Genomic DNA, 17,694 nt, shown 5'->3' on the forward strand with positions numbered 1-17,694 from the left:
ATGTCATAAAATGCTATTTTATTCATATCGTAAATATTAGATTCATTCGTAAACTGAAAAAACTAAATCAATTTAAAAAAATTTGTTTCATAAAAATGATTTTTTATTTTTATTTTAAATTTATTGACTGTTGTTATATAACATACTTGAAATTTTTAACAAATTAATTATGTAAAAAACATTTTATACCATAGTTATAATTTTTATTATACATCAGAAAATGATCAAGATAGTCTTTTGGTTGTCACACTATACTTACTAGCACAAAGATCGCGCGGCTCGTACGATTCGCGCGATGCGACCAAATTTACCTAAACTTGCAGAGCGTAAAATTGTGAAATGGCTCTTAATATAAATACATACATCTAATACGGAAATCTTTTTAGTGCTGTTTTAAAATGATGTATATTTTAGAAAATTAGTTTTATTATCAAATCCTACAAGATTTTAACAATGGTCTTATTGATTATATTAGCGGCCAATATAAAAATTATATGGTAAACTTTGGAAAAATTTAATCAAACATGGATGCTTTCTTAAACTTTATTTAAAATATTAAAATTACACAATGGAAATCCAATTATAATTGTCTATTTACAAATAACATTACAGGTAAGTATGATATATATCATACTTGTGAATGATCTTTACATAGGCATTTTGGTCGGTCAAACGTATGTCTACAATGCAAGAATATCAAAATTCAACCTTATTTCGATGGCTATAAGTTTAAAATTTCAGGCATTCAAAACTTGAAATTATTTTGTACCGTTGTCCGATAGCCAAATTTAGGCCTTTAAATAAATAAGGATTTATTTTAACACAAAATCGATTTATATCCTTACTCGCCACAGGAACACAACACTGCTTGAAAGCAGTATTATTTAGATATGATCTTCTTGTAAGGTCGAGGTACTACCTCAGTTGGGCTACTCCAGATTGTGAGCAGAACATAACTGTCCTGTTGTGACCTACCTCAGTTAAGCATATAAACAGTCTACAACTAAATTAACAAAACACTTTTATATTAAAGTAATTTATTATCAGTCTCTTTTTATTAAAATTATAATTTTTAGCTTTTATCAAGTTTCCTGACGATGCCCGGCGGGGGGGACGTGAGTACTTTGCGAGACAGTCTCAGTTGTCCCGACACTGGGTCGCGGCCGAAGTACTTCACTTGGATCTCTGAACCTACGTCTAGACCTAAGACTGATGGGTGCATTATCTGAAACAAAGGAAAATTCATATTTAATCATTGGAATAAAAACGCGAAGAAGATGACTCAAGTCTATTTTAAACGTTGATTTAAGTATTTTTTACTACGAGTATAGTCATATTAACTTGGTTCATCAATAAGAAAATCCAAGTTTGACGAATTGTTTAATAGTCCCCACTAGGATTTACGTAATGTGTCGGGGTGTCGGAAACATACGATAAGCAATCATGGACCACGACAGACGTCTATATGGCCAATATAAATGTAGCTAACATAAGCACAACAGTTATATAGAGCCAGTACTGTGACTGTTGCGCTAAGGCGTCGTCACAAAAAAAAAAAACAAACTGAAAGGAATTGGTGAAAATAATAATTAATAACAAGAACATATTGACATATGCTTATGAACTATATAATCTAATCTAAATATATGCTATATAATCATTTGTCACGAGCGATGATCAAATTTGCTCCTGCTAGTGTAACGGTCAACTACTGTGATCATTGCTACAAACTTCTCAAATCATCATCATTGCAATCTTCTCCATATTAAATTAAATAAAATATAACCTGAAAATTTGTACTTATTATATTTTAAGTATCTATATAACTAAGCAATATTTTCATATGGAAATAAAAACAGCGTACTAATTTGGTAAAAACGTAAATGTTATTTACCTTTCTGTGATCCAGCTGCGTATTATGAACTAGAGCTGGCGGCATGCCGGAGTAAAGTGTCACTAACACTCCTATATCCCGCACTTCAACTACCTGAAAACGGTACATTTTTTAAATAACAATTATACAGGATACATTTAGTGCATAGCAGCAGAATGGCGACTTAAACATTGTCTATTTTAAGACAATAGGCTTACTACTTATTTTTAATACATAAAAATTCCTAAGTAATTATTCCTAAATTATGGATCTGGAACTTTACCTTATTCAATTTATTATAAAGTGAGGGTAGTTCGAACTTTTTTCAAATTTCTGGTTTACCTTCGAAATTTTAATAAGATATCCATTGCTTCTAAAACTTAGAAGGTATTTAGGTCGTTTTTATCGTAACCTCTAATTCAGCGACTTAATTGCTTACCTTAGCAGTGTATATGGCTCCAAATTCCAACTCTGGTGTCCTTTCAGTGTTGAGTGCGGCGGATATCCTTGCCTTCGCTTCGTCCATGGCGGCCTGTGAGGGCGCGAACACGCTGTAGCGAGTCTCATCTATCGGGCTTATCTGTAAACAGCAGACAAACAGAGAAACAAGCTTTACAATTGAGTGTGAAGTGTATTCAGTGCACCGTGTATTGTATTACATTCGATACTTTCATGAACTACAGATATTTTAATGCATTAAAAACTCAAATAAATTCAATTCATAGTAGTTTAATTAGGTTTTGTTAACATTTGATTGAGGGTAGAATCAGTTTTGTAGAAATTTTAAAGTAAAAGTTCTTTACGCACGCTTGACTTGGGGAGTAAGCTGGTGAATGCGTGACGAGAGCGTTACGAAAAGTGTGATCGGGTAAGGCGAACGGAAGTTGAGAGGGGATATAAGTTAGATGGAGCTAAAGAAGTTTTACTTCAGTCGCGTGGTCTAAAGCACGCTCGTTTTCTTTGTTACTAAATGATTAGAAGTTTTAATAAAATACGCACCTGAACTCCCGTTTCGAAGTAAAGCTTCTTGAGATTGGTGCCCCCAACTCCTAACAGTTTGGCGCGTTTGTGAGCCTCCACCTCCATTTCTTCCATCACTGGCATGTTTTCTTTCCTACCTTCTCTGGAAAGGAATTATTACTTAATTGTTAGGATTTCTATTTGAACAAATATTTCTGTCAAATTTGTCTGTCCTTGTAGGTCACGTTAAGCCATCGGCCTCGGTATCCGCCAACCCGCAGTGGAGCAGCATGGTAGATTAAGCTCTGATGTTTCTCCTGAACGGGTAAAGAGGCCTATATCCAGCAGTGGGATACTACAGGCTGAAGTGTACGTCTTTAGTATTACGTTTGGTAAGACTTAATTGCGTACCTCCCCCCAAGGACTATCAACCAGACCGGAAATAAATATTTGTATAAACACAAATATCCACTCCGAGTGGGTATCGAACCCGCAACCATCGGTGTTTAGGCGCAGCCGACACGGCACACGCACCATTACACCAGAGCGGTCGTACGTGTACTAAGTATACCAAATATAAAACTATATACATATACCTTACCTGGGCTTGTTAATACAACTGTTCATGATATCGATGATCTTGCTCTTAGCGTCACTGGCCTTTTGTACTGATTCCATGACGATCTTCAGCGGAAGTCCCGGTAACTTGACGTCAGCTTGCAAGGCCGTTATGCCTTTCTTCGTACCCGCCACTTTAAAGTCCATATCGCCCATGTAGTCTTCTATGCCCTGGAAATTATTAAGATATCATTTATTTTTAGTTCAAGAATAAGTAATAATGATCAATAGTCTGATATCTTTCCAAGTTTATTTATATCTTAGCACTTCTCTGTACATATTCTATTCTATATACATATATATATATAGTATAATAAAATTAGTCACATTAATTAATTAACCTGTAAACATTCAATTCCTGAATCTATTATATATTTGGCTAAAAGTGCAAAACAGCTAACTAACAAATATGATCCATTAATTCAGTCAAAAATGTAAGACAATTTAGAAATTTCAAAATCGCATTTCGTTATCATAATATGCATCAACACTATTAATATAATAATAATAATAATAATTAAAAAAAAAAAACATTACTACAAATAATATTTTGGCTACGACTCAGAACGGATGTAAGTCTGGTAGTCGCGGTACCAAGGAACTTCTCCTCATTGACATGACCATATGCCAACAGGTACGTCGAAACCGGAAAAATCTGGCTGCCGCTTGGATTGACTACAAGAAAGCGTATGATTCAGTGCCTCATACATGGCTTATGAAAGTAATGGAGCTATAAAAAATTGATGCTGCTTTGTGCTCTTTTCTGAGTACGTGTATGAGATAGTGGAACACTTTTTTACGTCATCCGGGTGCGGTTGATGTTTCAGGATCGACTGAACCCGATAAGGATTATGCGGGGTATTTTTCAAGGTGATAGTTTGAGTCCATTGTGGTTTTGTCTAGCCTTGAACCCTTTAAGCACTTTATTAGAGGATTCAAGGTTGGGCTTTCACCTTCGTAGAGGAAGCAAAGCAATCTCTCACCTACTTTATATGGATGATTTGAAGCTTTTCGCATCCAAACTACCAGACTTATACAAGTTGTTAAAAATAACAGAAACCTTTAGCACTTGTATAAGAATGGAGTTTGGTGTGGATAAATGCGCTGTCATCCATGTAGAAAGAGGTAGAACTGTATCATCACAAAATTTAAAACTTAACAACTCTTTGTCTTTTAGATCTCTCAACGAAGGTGAAACCTATAAATATCTCGGAATGTCAGAGGCATTGGGCATTGATGACGGAGCCATGAAACAACTGGTAAAGGAACGATTCTTTGGCCGGCTGAAGAAAGTTCTCAATAGCTTTCTTTCGGGCGGTAACAAGGTACGTGCCTTTAACAGTTGGGTTATGCCCAGAGCTGGGCATTAACTCGTTAATCCGTTAACAGTTAATTAACGAAGTTAACACTTCGAGTAACGGATTAACTTTTAAGCTAACTTATAAAATGGTTAACGGACCCGTTAACAGTTAACCCAATGGAAGTACGCACCGCGCGCGGCGGGAAAAACAGGTTTCGACAAGTTTGGTCGAGCGCGCCATTTGAGAATGGAGCATTGGAGAATCTTTCGGTATTGCATCAATTTTCATCAATGCAAATTTAGTTAAATCAATCAATTGATTTAATTAAATTTGCATTCTGTATTTTATTGTTTTATAAAAATAATTAATAAATAAAAAATAAAATAAAGTTTATTTCTTTAACTAGAGCTTACAATAATATTTTACATACTAGGGAGAACTTCCATTAAGCAAATAAAAAAATTTGCTTTTATACTTCTTTCGTTATCGGTATTAAATAATCAGCAATTAATATAATGCTTTTTTAGTCATATGTTAACGATTAACGATTAACTTTAACTTGCGTTAAATCTTCTAAAATGTAGCGTTTTAACGTGTAACGAAACTAATTTTTGTATTAGCGGAATAGCGATTAACGAAGCTAACCATTTGATTAACGGTGCCCAGCTCTGGTTATGCCCTTAATCGTCTATACCTTTGGCATTTTGAGATGGACTCAAACGGAATTAGATACCCTTGATCGCCAAATCCGTAAACTGTTAACAACGTACCGAATACACCATCCTCGATCGTCTGTGATGAGATTATACATCCCACGAAAATGTGGGGGTCGTGGCTTTTTAAACGCTAAAAATCTCCACAATCGTGAGGTGTATAATCTCAGAGAGTACTTTTTAAATATGAAGAGCGAAATGCACATGGACGTTGTTGCAGTTGATAGGGGCTTTACTCCGCTGTCCTTAGGCAAAGAGAAATGGCGTAAGCCTATAGTAATGCGTACCGTTGACCGCGTGGCCGTATGGAAGAGCAAGGAATTACATGGCCAGTTCTACAAAGTTCTGACAGACCCAGATGTAGACCAGCCCAGCTCTATATCCTGGTTACAACACGGGAACCTCTTCGGAGAAACCGAAGGATTTGTCTGTGCAATTATGGACGAAGTTATTAAGAAGAATAACTACCGGAAACATCATGAAAGACGGAACTCCAGACATATGCCGCGCTTGCCATAAGCCTGGAGAATCCATTAGACATGTTGTTTCCGGTTGTAGTCATCTTGCTAACGGTGAGTACTTGCACAGACATAACCAAGTAGCCAGGATTATACACCAACAACTTGCTATTCGTTACGGCCTCGTTGAAAATGAGTTGCCTTATTATAGGTATAGCCCAACGCCATTTCTTGAGAATGGTCGTGCATTGCTCTACTGGGATCGATCTATTGTCACTGACAGGTTTATTGCAGCCAATAAACCTGATATAGTGCTAGTAGACCGATCAGCGCGCCGAGCAATTATTGTTGACATTACAGTTCCACATGACGATAATCTCGTAAAGGCCGAAAAAGAAAAATTAAGTAAATATTTAGACCTTGCCCACGAGATTACCGGCATGTGGAATGTAGACTCAACAATAATTGTTCCTATTGTTGTATCGGTTAATGGTCTATTAGCGAAGAGTTTCGACCAACACCTTAAGAAACTCTCACTTGACTGTTGGATCAAGGGTCGGATTCAAAAGGCAGTGTTGCTTGAAACGGCCCGCATTGTGAGGAGGTTCCTCAGCCTGGAACCTTAACTACCGGTGGCCTGGGCCCCAACCTGCCATCGGAGGACTACTATTTTTATATTTTTAAATATTTTTATTTGTCTTTTTTATAAATATATTTAAAAAATGTAATCATAAGAAAATATATTGAATAAAAGAAATAATAATAATTTATTTCAGAGATATGTCCATATTTTTGTTAGTTACATTTTTTCCTAAACTATGTTAGTTTCAACAATTGTGACCAAACAAATTATATCAAATCAAAAATCAATAAAAATAACACTAACATCAAAATCAATATACTAAAATTCAATCAAACCCAAAATTAAAATGAACACCAAATTCAATACTAAAATTCAATCAATATTGCAATAATTAAAATTAAAACATTAAAATAAATACTAAAATTCAAAATTACAATAATAAAAAATTTAAAAAAAAAAACAATATTAAAATTCAATCAAACTTAAAATTAAAACTAAAAACTAAAATCAAAATTCAATCAATAGAAAAGCTTAAGAAATAATGACTTATTCAATTTAAATTAAGTTTAAAAAAATTCAATATATTAAATTATCACCGTAAAACCAAAATCAAAAATCAAAACTAAGAAACAAGACAAAATCGAAATGGAAATCAAAAATATAAAACACACACGTTATTTAACAAATGTAGGCTTAAAAAGAGTGAAATATTTCTCGCTGCAACACTAACTGAAAGCACAACGATTTTGGCACAATACATTAAACTTACTAATAAATCAGTGAGCAGCCTGTAGTCCTGTATGTGCCCGTCCTCAGACCGGGACACGAGCCCCACTGCGACGCCCGCCGCTGGGGCAGACAGAGCCACGCCTGCATCTAGCAGAGCCAGTGACCCCCCACATACTGACGCCATAGAGCTCGAACCTATAATATTAGATATAATTAATTGTAGTACTATTCGACTGAGAAATAACATTAGAAGAGTTTATGAAGCATGTAACATTGAAAGAATTTCTAAAAATGAAATGTGAAGGCCCGCTGCAGAACTTCCCTCTCTCTCTCTCTCTCACTCGCCAGCCAGTCGCCCCACTCACCGTTGCTCTCCAGCACCTCGGCGGTGAGGCGCACGGCGCAGGCCTGCTGCGGCACGACTCTCTCTCTCTCTCTCTCTCACTCGCCAGCCAGTCGCCCCACTCACCGTTGCTCTCCAGCACCTCGGCGGTGAGGCGCACGGCGCAGGCCTGCTGCGGCACGACTCTCTCTCTCTCTCTCTCTCACTCGCCAGCCAGTCGCCCCACTCACCGTTGCTCTCCAGCACCTCGGCGGTGAGGCGCACGGCGCAGGCCTGCTGCGGCACGACTCTCTCTCTCTCTCTCTCTCACTCGCCAGCCAGTCGCCCCACTCACCGTTGCTCTCCAGCACCTCGGCGGTGAGGCGCACGGCGCAGGCCTGCTGCGGCACGACTCTCTCTCTCTCTCTCTCTCTCTCGCCAGCCAGTCGCCCCACCCACCGTTGCTCTCCAGCACCTCGGCGGTGAGGCGCACGGCGCAGGCCTGCTGCGGCACGACTCTCTCTCTCTCTCTCTCACTCGCCGGCCAGTCACCGCCAGTCGCCCCACTCACCGTTGCTCTCCAGCACCTCGGCGGTGAGGCGCACGGCGCAGGCCTGCTGCGGCACGACTCTCTCTCTCTCTCTCTCTCACTCGCCAGCCAGTCGTCCCACTCACCGTTGCTCTCCAGCACCTCGGCGGTGAGGCGCACGGCGCAGGCCTGCTGCGGCACGACTCTCTCTCTCTCTCTCTCACTCGCCAGCCAGTCGTCCCACTCACCGTTGCTCTCCAGCACCTCGGCGGTGAGGCGCACGGCGCAGGCCTGCTGCGGCACGACTCTCTCTCTCTCTCTCTCACTCGCCGGCCAGTCACCGCCAGTCGCCCCACTCACCGTTGCTCTCCAGCACCTCGGCGGTGAGGCGCACGGCGCAGGCCTGCTGCGGCACGACTCTCTCTCTCTCTCTCTCACTCGCCGGCCAGTCACCGCCAGTCGCCCCACTCACCGTTGCTCTCCAGCACCTCGGCGGTGAGGCGCACGGCGCAGGCCTGCTGCGGCACGACTCTCTCTCTCTCTCTCTCTCACTCGCCAGCCAGTCGCCCCACTCACCGTTGCTCTCCAGCACCTCGGCGGTGAGGCGCACGCCGCAGGCCTGCTGCGGCACGACTCTCTCTCTCTCTCTCTCTCACTCGCCAGCCAGTCGCCCCACTCACCGTTGCTCTCCAGCACCTCGGCGGTGAGGCGCACGGCGCAGGCCTGCTGCGGCACGACTCTCTCTCTCTCTCTCTCACTCGCCGGCCAGTCACCGCCAGTCGCCCCACTCACCGTTGCTCTCCAGCACCTCGGCGGTGAGGCGCACGGCGCAGGCCTGCTGCGGCACGACTCTCTCTCTCTCTCTCTCTCACTCGCCAGCCAGTCGCCCCACTCACCGTTGCTCTCCAGCACCTCGGCGGTGAGGCGCACGGCGCAGGCCTGCTGCGGCACGACTCTCTCTCTCTCTCTCTCACTCGCCGGCCAGTCACCGCCAGTCGCCCCACTCACCGTTGCTCTCCAGCACCTCGGCGGTGAGGCGCACGGCGCAGGCCTGCTGCGGCACGACTCTCTCTCTCTCTCTCTCTCACTCGCCAGCCAGTCGCCCCACTCACCGTTGCTCTCCAGCACCTCGGCGGTGAGGCGCACGGCGCAGGCCTGCTGCGGCACGACTCTCTCTCTCTCTCTCTCTCACTCGCCAGCCAGTCGCCCCACTCACCGTTGCTCTCCAGCACCTCGGCGGTGAGGCGCACGGCGCAGGCCTGCTGCGGCACGACGGGCAGCAGGCCGCGCTCCGCCAGCGCGCCGTGGCCCGCCTCGCGCCGCCCCGGCCCGCCCGCCCGCCCCACCTCGCCCGTCGCGTACGAGGGGAACTCGTAGTGCAGGAAGAAGTTCTTCTCTTTTATACCACTATTAGAATAAAAAAAAAATAAAGAAAATATATAATGTTAACTAGCTGACCTGGCAAACTTCGTATCGCCTTATTTTTTTTCTTAAATATAATAATTACATATCAAAACAAAATATACCCTATCTTTCAAGTTGGATCAAACTGCACACGGTGTGCAAATTTGATTAAAATCGGTTAAGTAGTTTAAGAGTTCATCGCGGACAAACATTGTGACACGAGATTTATATATATTAAGATTTTACAATTATTCAATTAATATTCATAATAAAATTATAATAAATACATTAAAAAATAAGTAATTTTCAATTCCTAACATTATTCCCAATAGTTTAATTCTCTATCTCATTATAAAAAAAAAAAAAAAAAAAATAATAATTTTGAAATTAAAAATAATATTGACTTAAAGGAAATAAGACACAAACCTCGTAATCATAGTCAATGTATCCATTTTGAGAGCGCTCTCTGGAGAATCAAATGCAACTGTACACAGGACTTGTGTCTGTCCGCGCTGGAATACCGCGCTACCGTGTAGGGGTTCGTAGAGACCAACCTATGAACGAAATGATTCATTAACAACTAAATTTTCCCACTTATAACATAAGCTAAACGATTGCCATTATTGTGCAGTTGTTGCTGTCATATTTGACGAGCAGGGAATTGAATCGGTGTTTATAATGGGCGATTTCAATGCGGATCCGGGTGAGTTGTTTTATAATGAACTTACGAATATTTGTAACGAACAACAGTGGTCATGTTTGGACGTAGATATACTAGGTTTGGATTCGAATACGTTCACTTATATAAGTGACGTGCACGGAACTACTAGTTGGTTAGATCATTGTTTGACAACTTACTCGGCTAAGCAATCTGTGATAAATGTAGACATTAAATATGACACTCGATGGTCTGATCACTATCCACTTGTTATAACATGTAACTTAACATCACTTACCCCTACTAAATAATTTATGGGGTGTTCGAGATAAGAAGCAAGTGGATATGTATACAAAAGAGTGCAACGATCGATTAAAAATGATTGACATTACTTCAGACCTTTTAAATTGTAACTGTTTTTGTAAAAGCCATGATCACAGGCGTATTCTGAACGGTTTTTACTCGGACATTGTGTCTGCTTTGAGAGACGCGGCGTTGGTGAGTCGTGGGAGTAAGAGACGGTTCGGTGGTGGCTCGCGCGTGGTGGGATGGAACAAGCACGTCAGCGACGCTCACCGGGTGGCCAGGACTACTTTCACGAAATGGGTGCTCTATGGTAAACCTAAATCTGGTCTTATTTATCACGAGATGGTTGAAAGTAGAAGAAAGTTTAAATCACAATTAAAATGGTGCCAAGATCACCAGGAGCAATTAAAAGTGGATATTCTTGTTAAGAAACATTGTAATGGTGATTTTCGTGGATTCTGGCGCGAGACAAGTAAAACGAATTTACGGCCTGGCCTACCGGTGAGCGTTGATGGCTCAAGCGCGCCCAAGGACATAGCTAACATCTTTAGGGCAAATTTTTGTGTTAAGTCACATGTGGGATCTATGATGGAGGTGCACAATGCTGACATGAACGACAAAGGTGATAGGATCTCATTCCTTCCCGAAGATATATATAAAGTTATACGACAAATGGACAGAGGTAAGTCTCCAGGCCACGATGGACTCAGCATTGAGCATCTCCAGCACGCTGGACCTCTTATTTTTAAGCTATTGGCTCTGTTTTATTCACTCTGCGTGGGTCATTCCTACCTGCCGGATGATCTCATGAAAACGGTAGTAGTTCCTGTCGTGAAAAATAAAACTGGTAACCTTGCTGACAAACATAACTACAGGCCTATATCGCTTGCCACTATCATGGCCAAGGTGTTTGACGGATTGCTTAAAGCGCAGTTGAGAAAACACATAAAGCTGCACGATAATCAATTCGGTTTTCGCCCTCACCTGTCTACAGAGAGTGCTATACTGTGCCTTAAGCACACCGTCAAATACTACACAAGTCGCAAGACACCTGTGTACGCGTGCTTCCTCGATTTGTCTAAAGCTTTTGACCTGGTGGTATATGATTTACTTTGGAAGAAACTCGAGCGAGTTGGGTTACCGCAGGGAATTATAAATATATTTCGATATTGGTACGCGAACCAGACCAATAGCGTTCGATGGGCGGGGACAATGTCCGATCCGTATCGGCTCGAATGTGGAGTCAAGGCAGGGGGGGTTAACATCTCCAACACTTTTTAACCTCTACATGGATGACCTGATCGTCGCGCTCAGCAGGCAGCATGTCGGTTGTCATGTTGATGGAGTATGCGTACATAATATAAGTTATGCGGACGACATGGTACTGCTGAGTGCGTCAATCAGTGGAATGAGACAGCTGGTACAGACATGTGAGGATTACGCGTGTTATCATGGCTTAAAATATAACGTTTTAAAAAGCAAATGCATGGTCTTTGGGGCTATCGGTGCAAAATGCCCCCCCGAATAGCCCACCCGTGCTTCTCTCTGTACCCTTAAAAATGGTGGAGCAATTTAAGTATCTAGGGCATATAGTTACTACTTGTCTCAAGGATGATGCAGACATTGAGAGGGAGCGGAGGGCACTGTCAGTTAGAGCGAACATGTTAGCTCGAAGGTTTGCTCGTTGCTCAGCCCAAGTAAAGATAACACTTTTTAGAGCATATTGTACCTCGTTTTATACGTGTAGCTTATGGGCTGACTACACAAAGAAAAGATACAGTGACCTCCGTGTCCTCTACAATAATGCATTCAGGATACTGTTGGGGCTGCCCCGATGCTGCAGCGCCTCAGGCATGTTTGCAGACGCAAGAACCGACTGCTTTCACACCACCATGCGTAAGCGATGCGCATCTTTTGTGCGTAGAGTAAGGGGCAGCCAAAACAGTGTGCTGAAGATGATCGCGAAGCGTTTTGACTGCTTCTATCTCCGGCATTGCTGCGATAGACACCTTGCGATACAAATGCCGGAGCGAAAGCTTTAAATATTAATTATTATTATTATTCATATTGGACATTGTGTTGTTGTAATTAGTTTCATTTTATTATTGTAATTGTATTTTTCAAATTGTCGTGACATTTATTAATTTTATTTTATTTATTTATTTATTTTAAGTTGTATTTGCCTTAGGTATCGAAGTGAACAATACATTAGATTTATATTATGTTTTTATTGGGTACATGTTTTTATTTTTAAATAGTAAAATTTACGTGTCCGTTATATGTATGCACATCTATTTTATTAAATATCATATTTGACATTGTGTTGTTGTAATTAGTTGTTTTAGTTTTAATATAATGAAATTATTGTTAAAATTATTTATTTGTATTAGGTATTGTTTATTATTAATGTGATTTTATTATTATTTTATTATTGTATTTTACAAATTGTCGTGACATTCATTAATTTTTCTAGTTGTTATAAGAATTGTTTAAGAGGAATTGTTTTATGGGTCGATTGTTACCTGAAATAAAGAAATTATTATTATTGTTATTATTATTATATTTCATTATAATAGCGATGGCCATGCAAGTTCAAGTTACACTACTAAATTGTTTATTAGACCAGCTTCAAATGCAAAATTTATTTGACAGCTGTCAAGTAACAAACCATTGTTATATTTTGTAATGTTTTGAGGTTTTTGACATAAAGCAATCCATTGCACGATAATTGTGTAATTATCGCAAATAGTTTTATTTTAGGGAATAGACTGGCAGGTTAACTCAAAATTTGAAACAAAATAAATATATACTGACATCAAATTTAAATATTTACTCAAGTTAACAAAGTTATATATTATAACATATATATTTCGTTAATTGTGAGATTAAATGAGAAGAAATATAGTTTTTCTCCAAGAAGTAAAAATGACAATAAATAGGTTTTATTAATAATAATACTTTATTTTCCAAATACCTCACAAGATATGTTCCTTAGATCATCCAACCCCCGTCCATCACATCTCACATCGTTCTCAAATATCATATCCCTGAATATCTGCTTGAGGTTGTCATTGAAACAGTCCTGCAGTGGAGCCATGTCACCTGCTTCTCGCAATTGATTGAGTACTGTTTGACGGAGCTCTGATATCGCTATATCACGTGATGTCTTGTCGTGGTTGTAGTCACTATAATTACAATAAACAAATATTAGTATTAAAATTCACTTTTATTGACGTAAACTATATCAGCCTGTAACTGTCTCGGGCTAGACAAAGATCGTATTTTCACCTTCACAGAAGTGCATCTAGTAGATTGTTAACAGCATTAAGACCGGCTTTGTGCACTTAACTTGCGTATGTTCTATATTTTTTATTTTCTCGCCATATGAGACAACAGTTGAATTCTACCATGCAACAATATGGCTTACCGTGCTCTCTGAGACACAGTGGTGAGGCAAGCAAAAAACATACAATTTATTTATTTTAAATGGTACAAATCACTTAAGGACATATCTTTTACACTAAAATCCATTCAACTCTTACAGAAGACTTATGACTACTTCCGACCTTACAGAAGATCACAGCAATATAATACTGTTTTCAAGCAGTATTGTGTTCCTGTTGGTGAGTAAGGTGACCAGAGCTCCTGAGGGGGATTGGGGATTGGGTCGGTAACGCGCTTGCGATGCTTCTGGTGTTGCAGGCGTCTATAAGCTACGGTAATCGCTTACCATCAGGTGAGCCGTACGCTTGTTTGCCGACCTAGTGACATGAAAAAAAAACCTTCTACTCCTAAATTAAGAATTCTTAGATTTTGAGACTTACAAGAATTATAAATATATTATTAATTAAAGTTGTAATTTAAAATATCTTACCTTAGAATTTCTCTAATCTTCATAGAAGACAACGTTTTAACAGAGTCTATTATACTCTGTTCCAATGGAGGCGGTGTCTCATATTCCCTTTTCATTTTACCATGTGTTTTTTGTAATTTTTCTATACTCCGCACAACATGCTGGGCTTCCTTTGTACCTGGAAATTATTTTTATAAATTTATAATATCTATTGATACTATTATATTAGAGGCTATTTCAATTATGTAAATTGGAGAAAAAAGAGAAATTTTAATAAAGATGAATTTTTTTAAATGTTTTTTATATTTTAATCTGTTCTTATGTATGTTACTGGCAAACATTTCTGTCAAAGTGTGAAGTAGCCTCTTTTTTGAATTCATAAAAAAATAAATAATATTTAGTATATTTAGTTTTGTTTGTTATTATTTTTGCTTACCAAATTACTTACATAATATTCGAGTTTTTGAGTCATTAAAAGAAAAAATATTATCCAATGTTGACTTACATTCATACCTAATTTGATGGCTTTGAGCAGATCTTGTTGTAAGATGACGTTCGCATGACCTTCCATCATGACAACCAAGTTGCCGGTTGTCGCTGCAACCACTAGGTTTAATGATGACTTCTCAAGTTCTCTTCTTGTTGGGTTTATGATTATCTCATTGTCGATTTGTCCGAGTCTGTGATAGAAAATTTTATACATTTATTTGAAGGCAGTTTTATTGCGAGCTAACATATTTTAAAAACAATTTTGTAAGTTATGTAATTATGTGTGTGTGTGTGTGTGTGTGTGTGTGTGTGTGTGTGTGTCTTGATTCACTAACGCATTAATCATTACCCAAAAGTATTGAATTTATATTAGTAAACTATGGTCAGTTAAAAATGTCTATTGCTATCGCTTCAGCCTGTAATATGCCTATATCGGTATTAAAATATTTCTAGTATTAAACTTTAGTACAATACTATGCATTTTAAAAAGGCTAGTATCTTCTATGACTTCTTTTTCTTGTTCTTCTTCTTCTTCTTTAAAGACTATGGCTCCATCGGCTTTTCGCCAATGATTTTGAGTTCTTTTTATCATTATTTACACACATTTACTAGATTTAAAAATCTTAAACAAAAGATACCAACAAGCAGATATCACATGAATCACTGAGCAGTCTTAACAAAGGTGTCTACGAATTTTGAATTACCTCACAGCACCTACAGGTCCATTCCAAGGTACATCAGACAGAGCTAAAGCCGCACTAGCTGCATTAATAGCCACAGTCTCGGGCGGATTGGTTCCATCCACAGCTAGCATGTTACATACAATTTGTGTATCGAAAAAGTAATTTTGTGGAAACAATGGCCTCAGTGATCTGTCTATCAATCTTGATGTTAATATTTCTCTTTCTGTGGGACCTGTAATAGATATTAATATTGTATTAGATGTTTCCATCAATAGCCTGATAATTGAGAGTGCAGGTAACAACATATCTATGATCTAAAAGTGTTTTAATTAAACTCTTCATTAAATTTTTTTTTAAATTATAATACCTATGTAAGGGGGGACAATATTCCTTTTATGATTATATTACAAATGAATACACACATGGCTATTGATTATTTTTTGTTTGATTATATGTTACTAGCGAAACGCCCCGGCTTCGCACGGGTGCAATGCTGATACTAAATATACTAGTTTGTTAGTACTGAGTTTATCCCAGACATACATACAGACAAACAGACAAAAATTCTAAAAACTATATTTTTGGCTTCGGTATCGATTGAAGATCACACCCCCAGTATTCTTTTAAAAAAATATTCAATGTACAGTTTTGACTTTACTACTATTTTATTATATGTATAGATAATACTAGACTAGACTCTAAATTACCTTAAATCTGGTAGTACTAACTCAATTTTCAAAAGATGGATGAAAGATACACTCCATATACATGATGAAATAAAAAGTAATAATATAAATCAAGCATTTATAAACAGTATAGTGAAATACCTAATTCTTTCCTAAGGAAGTTGGTTGGTATTCGCCCTGCTGCTGCTGCTTTCTGTCTATAATCTACGACCAGAGGTAAAAAGGAACTTGAACTCTGTTTAGCTTTCGACACAACTGTGGAGAGAACACTAGTATTTCCTAGTGTAGCTACACACGCTCCGTCCGCAAACCTTGCATACTTCCCTGTTGTTAGCTGGAGAGATTTTCTAAAACAAGAAATAATACACAAAATTTATAAAAATAGGAAAGAGTGGTTAAAATGTTTGTAATTGATAAACTCTATAATTACTGAACTGATTTTAAGAGTTCATTAATTACTAAAATCTTTCATTGTCTAGAAGTTAAATAACATCATTTCTATGATTACATTTTGATAGTGATATGTGTGATGTTTGTTATGTTCTTAACCTAACTTTTGGAAAATACTTACCCATTTGAAAATTGGACGTCGATTTCTCCTACATTTGATTGCGATGATAGATATTTATAGTAGTGATTACTTCTACCTCTAATTCTTGTTAGAACAGCTCGATTTCTTGGCAACATAGCGATATTAGTTTAAATTTTTACTGATGATAAAATAACTAAGGAGAATTTTTATTCCGGAAATTTACTTAGTCAAAAAATAACAGTATTTGTTTCGTTATGATTTAAGTGAAACACGTGTAACAGAATTATATAGTTTATTAAAATTAAAATAAATTAAATTTACACATTTGTATAACAATATAACCTTTAAACAGAAACTGTCAGTGTCACTATATGTCAACTGATCAACTTATAAGTGGCTACGTTCCACTTAAGGCCTGCAACGCCATCGACATCGATACCTGAAATTGCCGTTCCACCAAAGTAAAAATGCCGCGGGTGTTTTGTGTGTGGGTGAATTTTATAGATGGAGTAGAACGCATATTTGAGCGCTCTTTGCTCGCAATATGGCGGTATGATAAAAACATGCAGCTGTGGGGATTGTGAGTAAATATTTCGCATGGATTGGAGTAAAATTTAATTCAACATGGATTCCCATGAATTTATCGTTGCGTTTTGACGAAACTAACGAGAGATTAATGACTTAGAAAGTTGATTGATTGATTGATTTGTTGGTTTAATGGCTTTCAGTTGTGCCAATGGAGCACGATTGACCCGCTAAGGCATGACGATCGATGGTTTTCACACGTGATGCATTTATGTTGTAAAATATAACCGATTACAACTAAACGTCACTCAATATAACCGATTACAATGAAGCGTCTACACATCGATAGCAGTGATGTACAGCGGCGCTGACGCGAACGAAAAGTTATGACACTATCGTACTAATCTCTTTAATTAATTTAGGTTAACTGATCTGTATTTTGTGGGCGAAGTAGTCACGAACAGTGACGTCA

General features: G+C 38.8%; 1 protein-coding gene across 1 annotated transcript; it reads right to left on the reverse strand.

Moving 5' to 3' along the window:
- Positions 1-529: 529 nt before the first annotated feature.
- LOC123662441 (polyribonucleotide nucleotidyltransferase 1, mitochondrial) lies at positions 530-16,852 on the reverse strand. The gene is made up of 14 exons (XM_045597284.1): positions 16,737-16,852; positions 16,307-16,512; positions 15,501-15,711; positions 14,821-14,987; positions 14,329-14,485; positions 13,429-13,639; positions 9,917-10,044; positions 9,303-9,493; positions 7,276-7,430; positions 3,435-3,622; positions 2,873-2,996; positions 2,313-2,453; positions 1,895-1,987; positions 530-1,225 (listed from the first exon to the last, which is right to left on the reverse strand). The coding sequence occupies exons 1-14, from the start codon at positions 16,850-16,852 to the stop codon at positions 1,073-1,075; spliced, it is 2,241 nt and encodes a 746-aa protein (XP_045453240.1). The 3' UTR covers positions 530-1,072.
- Between the last annotated feature and the right edge of the window lie 842 nt (positions 16,853-17,694).

Source organism: Melitaea cinxia, chromosome 18 (assembly GCF_905220565.1).
Source record: "Melitaea cinxia chromosome 18, ilMelCinx1.1, whole genome shotgun sequence".
Taxonomy (NCBI): domain Eukaryota; kingdom Metazoa; phylum Arthropoda; class Insecta; order Lepidoptera; family Nymphalidae; genus Melitaea; species Melitaea cinxia.

Excerpts from the sequence above, each read along its gene's own strand:
- LOC123662441 (XM_045597284.1), bottom strand. The coding sequence starts at position 16,852 with ATGTTGCCAAGAAATCGAGCTGTTCTAACAAGAATTAGAGGTAGAAGT. Across the intron at positions 15,712-16,306 it reads CTTCCTTAGGAAAGAATTAG|GTCCCACAGAAAGAGAAATA; the intron begins GTATTTCACTAT and ends TATCTATTACAG. Across the intron at positions 10,045-13,428 it reads TAAGGAACATATCTTGTGAG|GTTGGTCTCTACGAACCCCT; the intron begins GTATTTGGAAAA and ends TTTCGTTCATAG.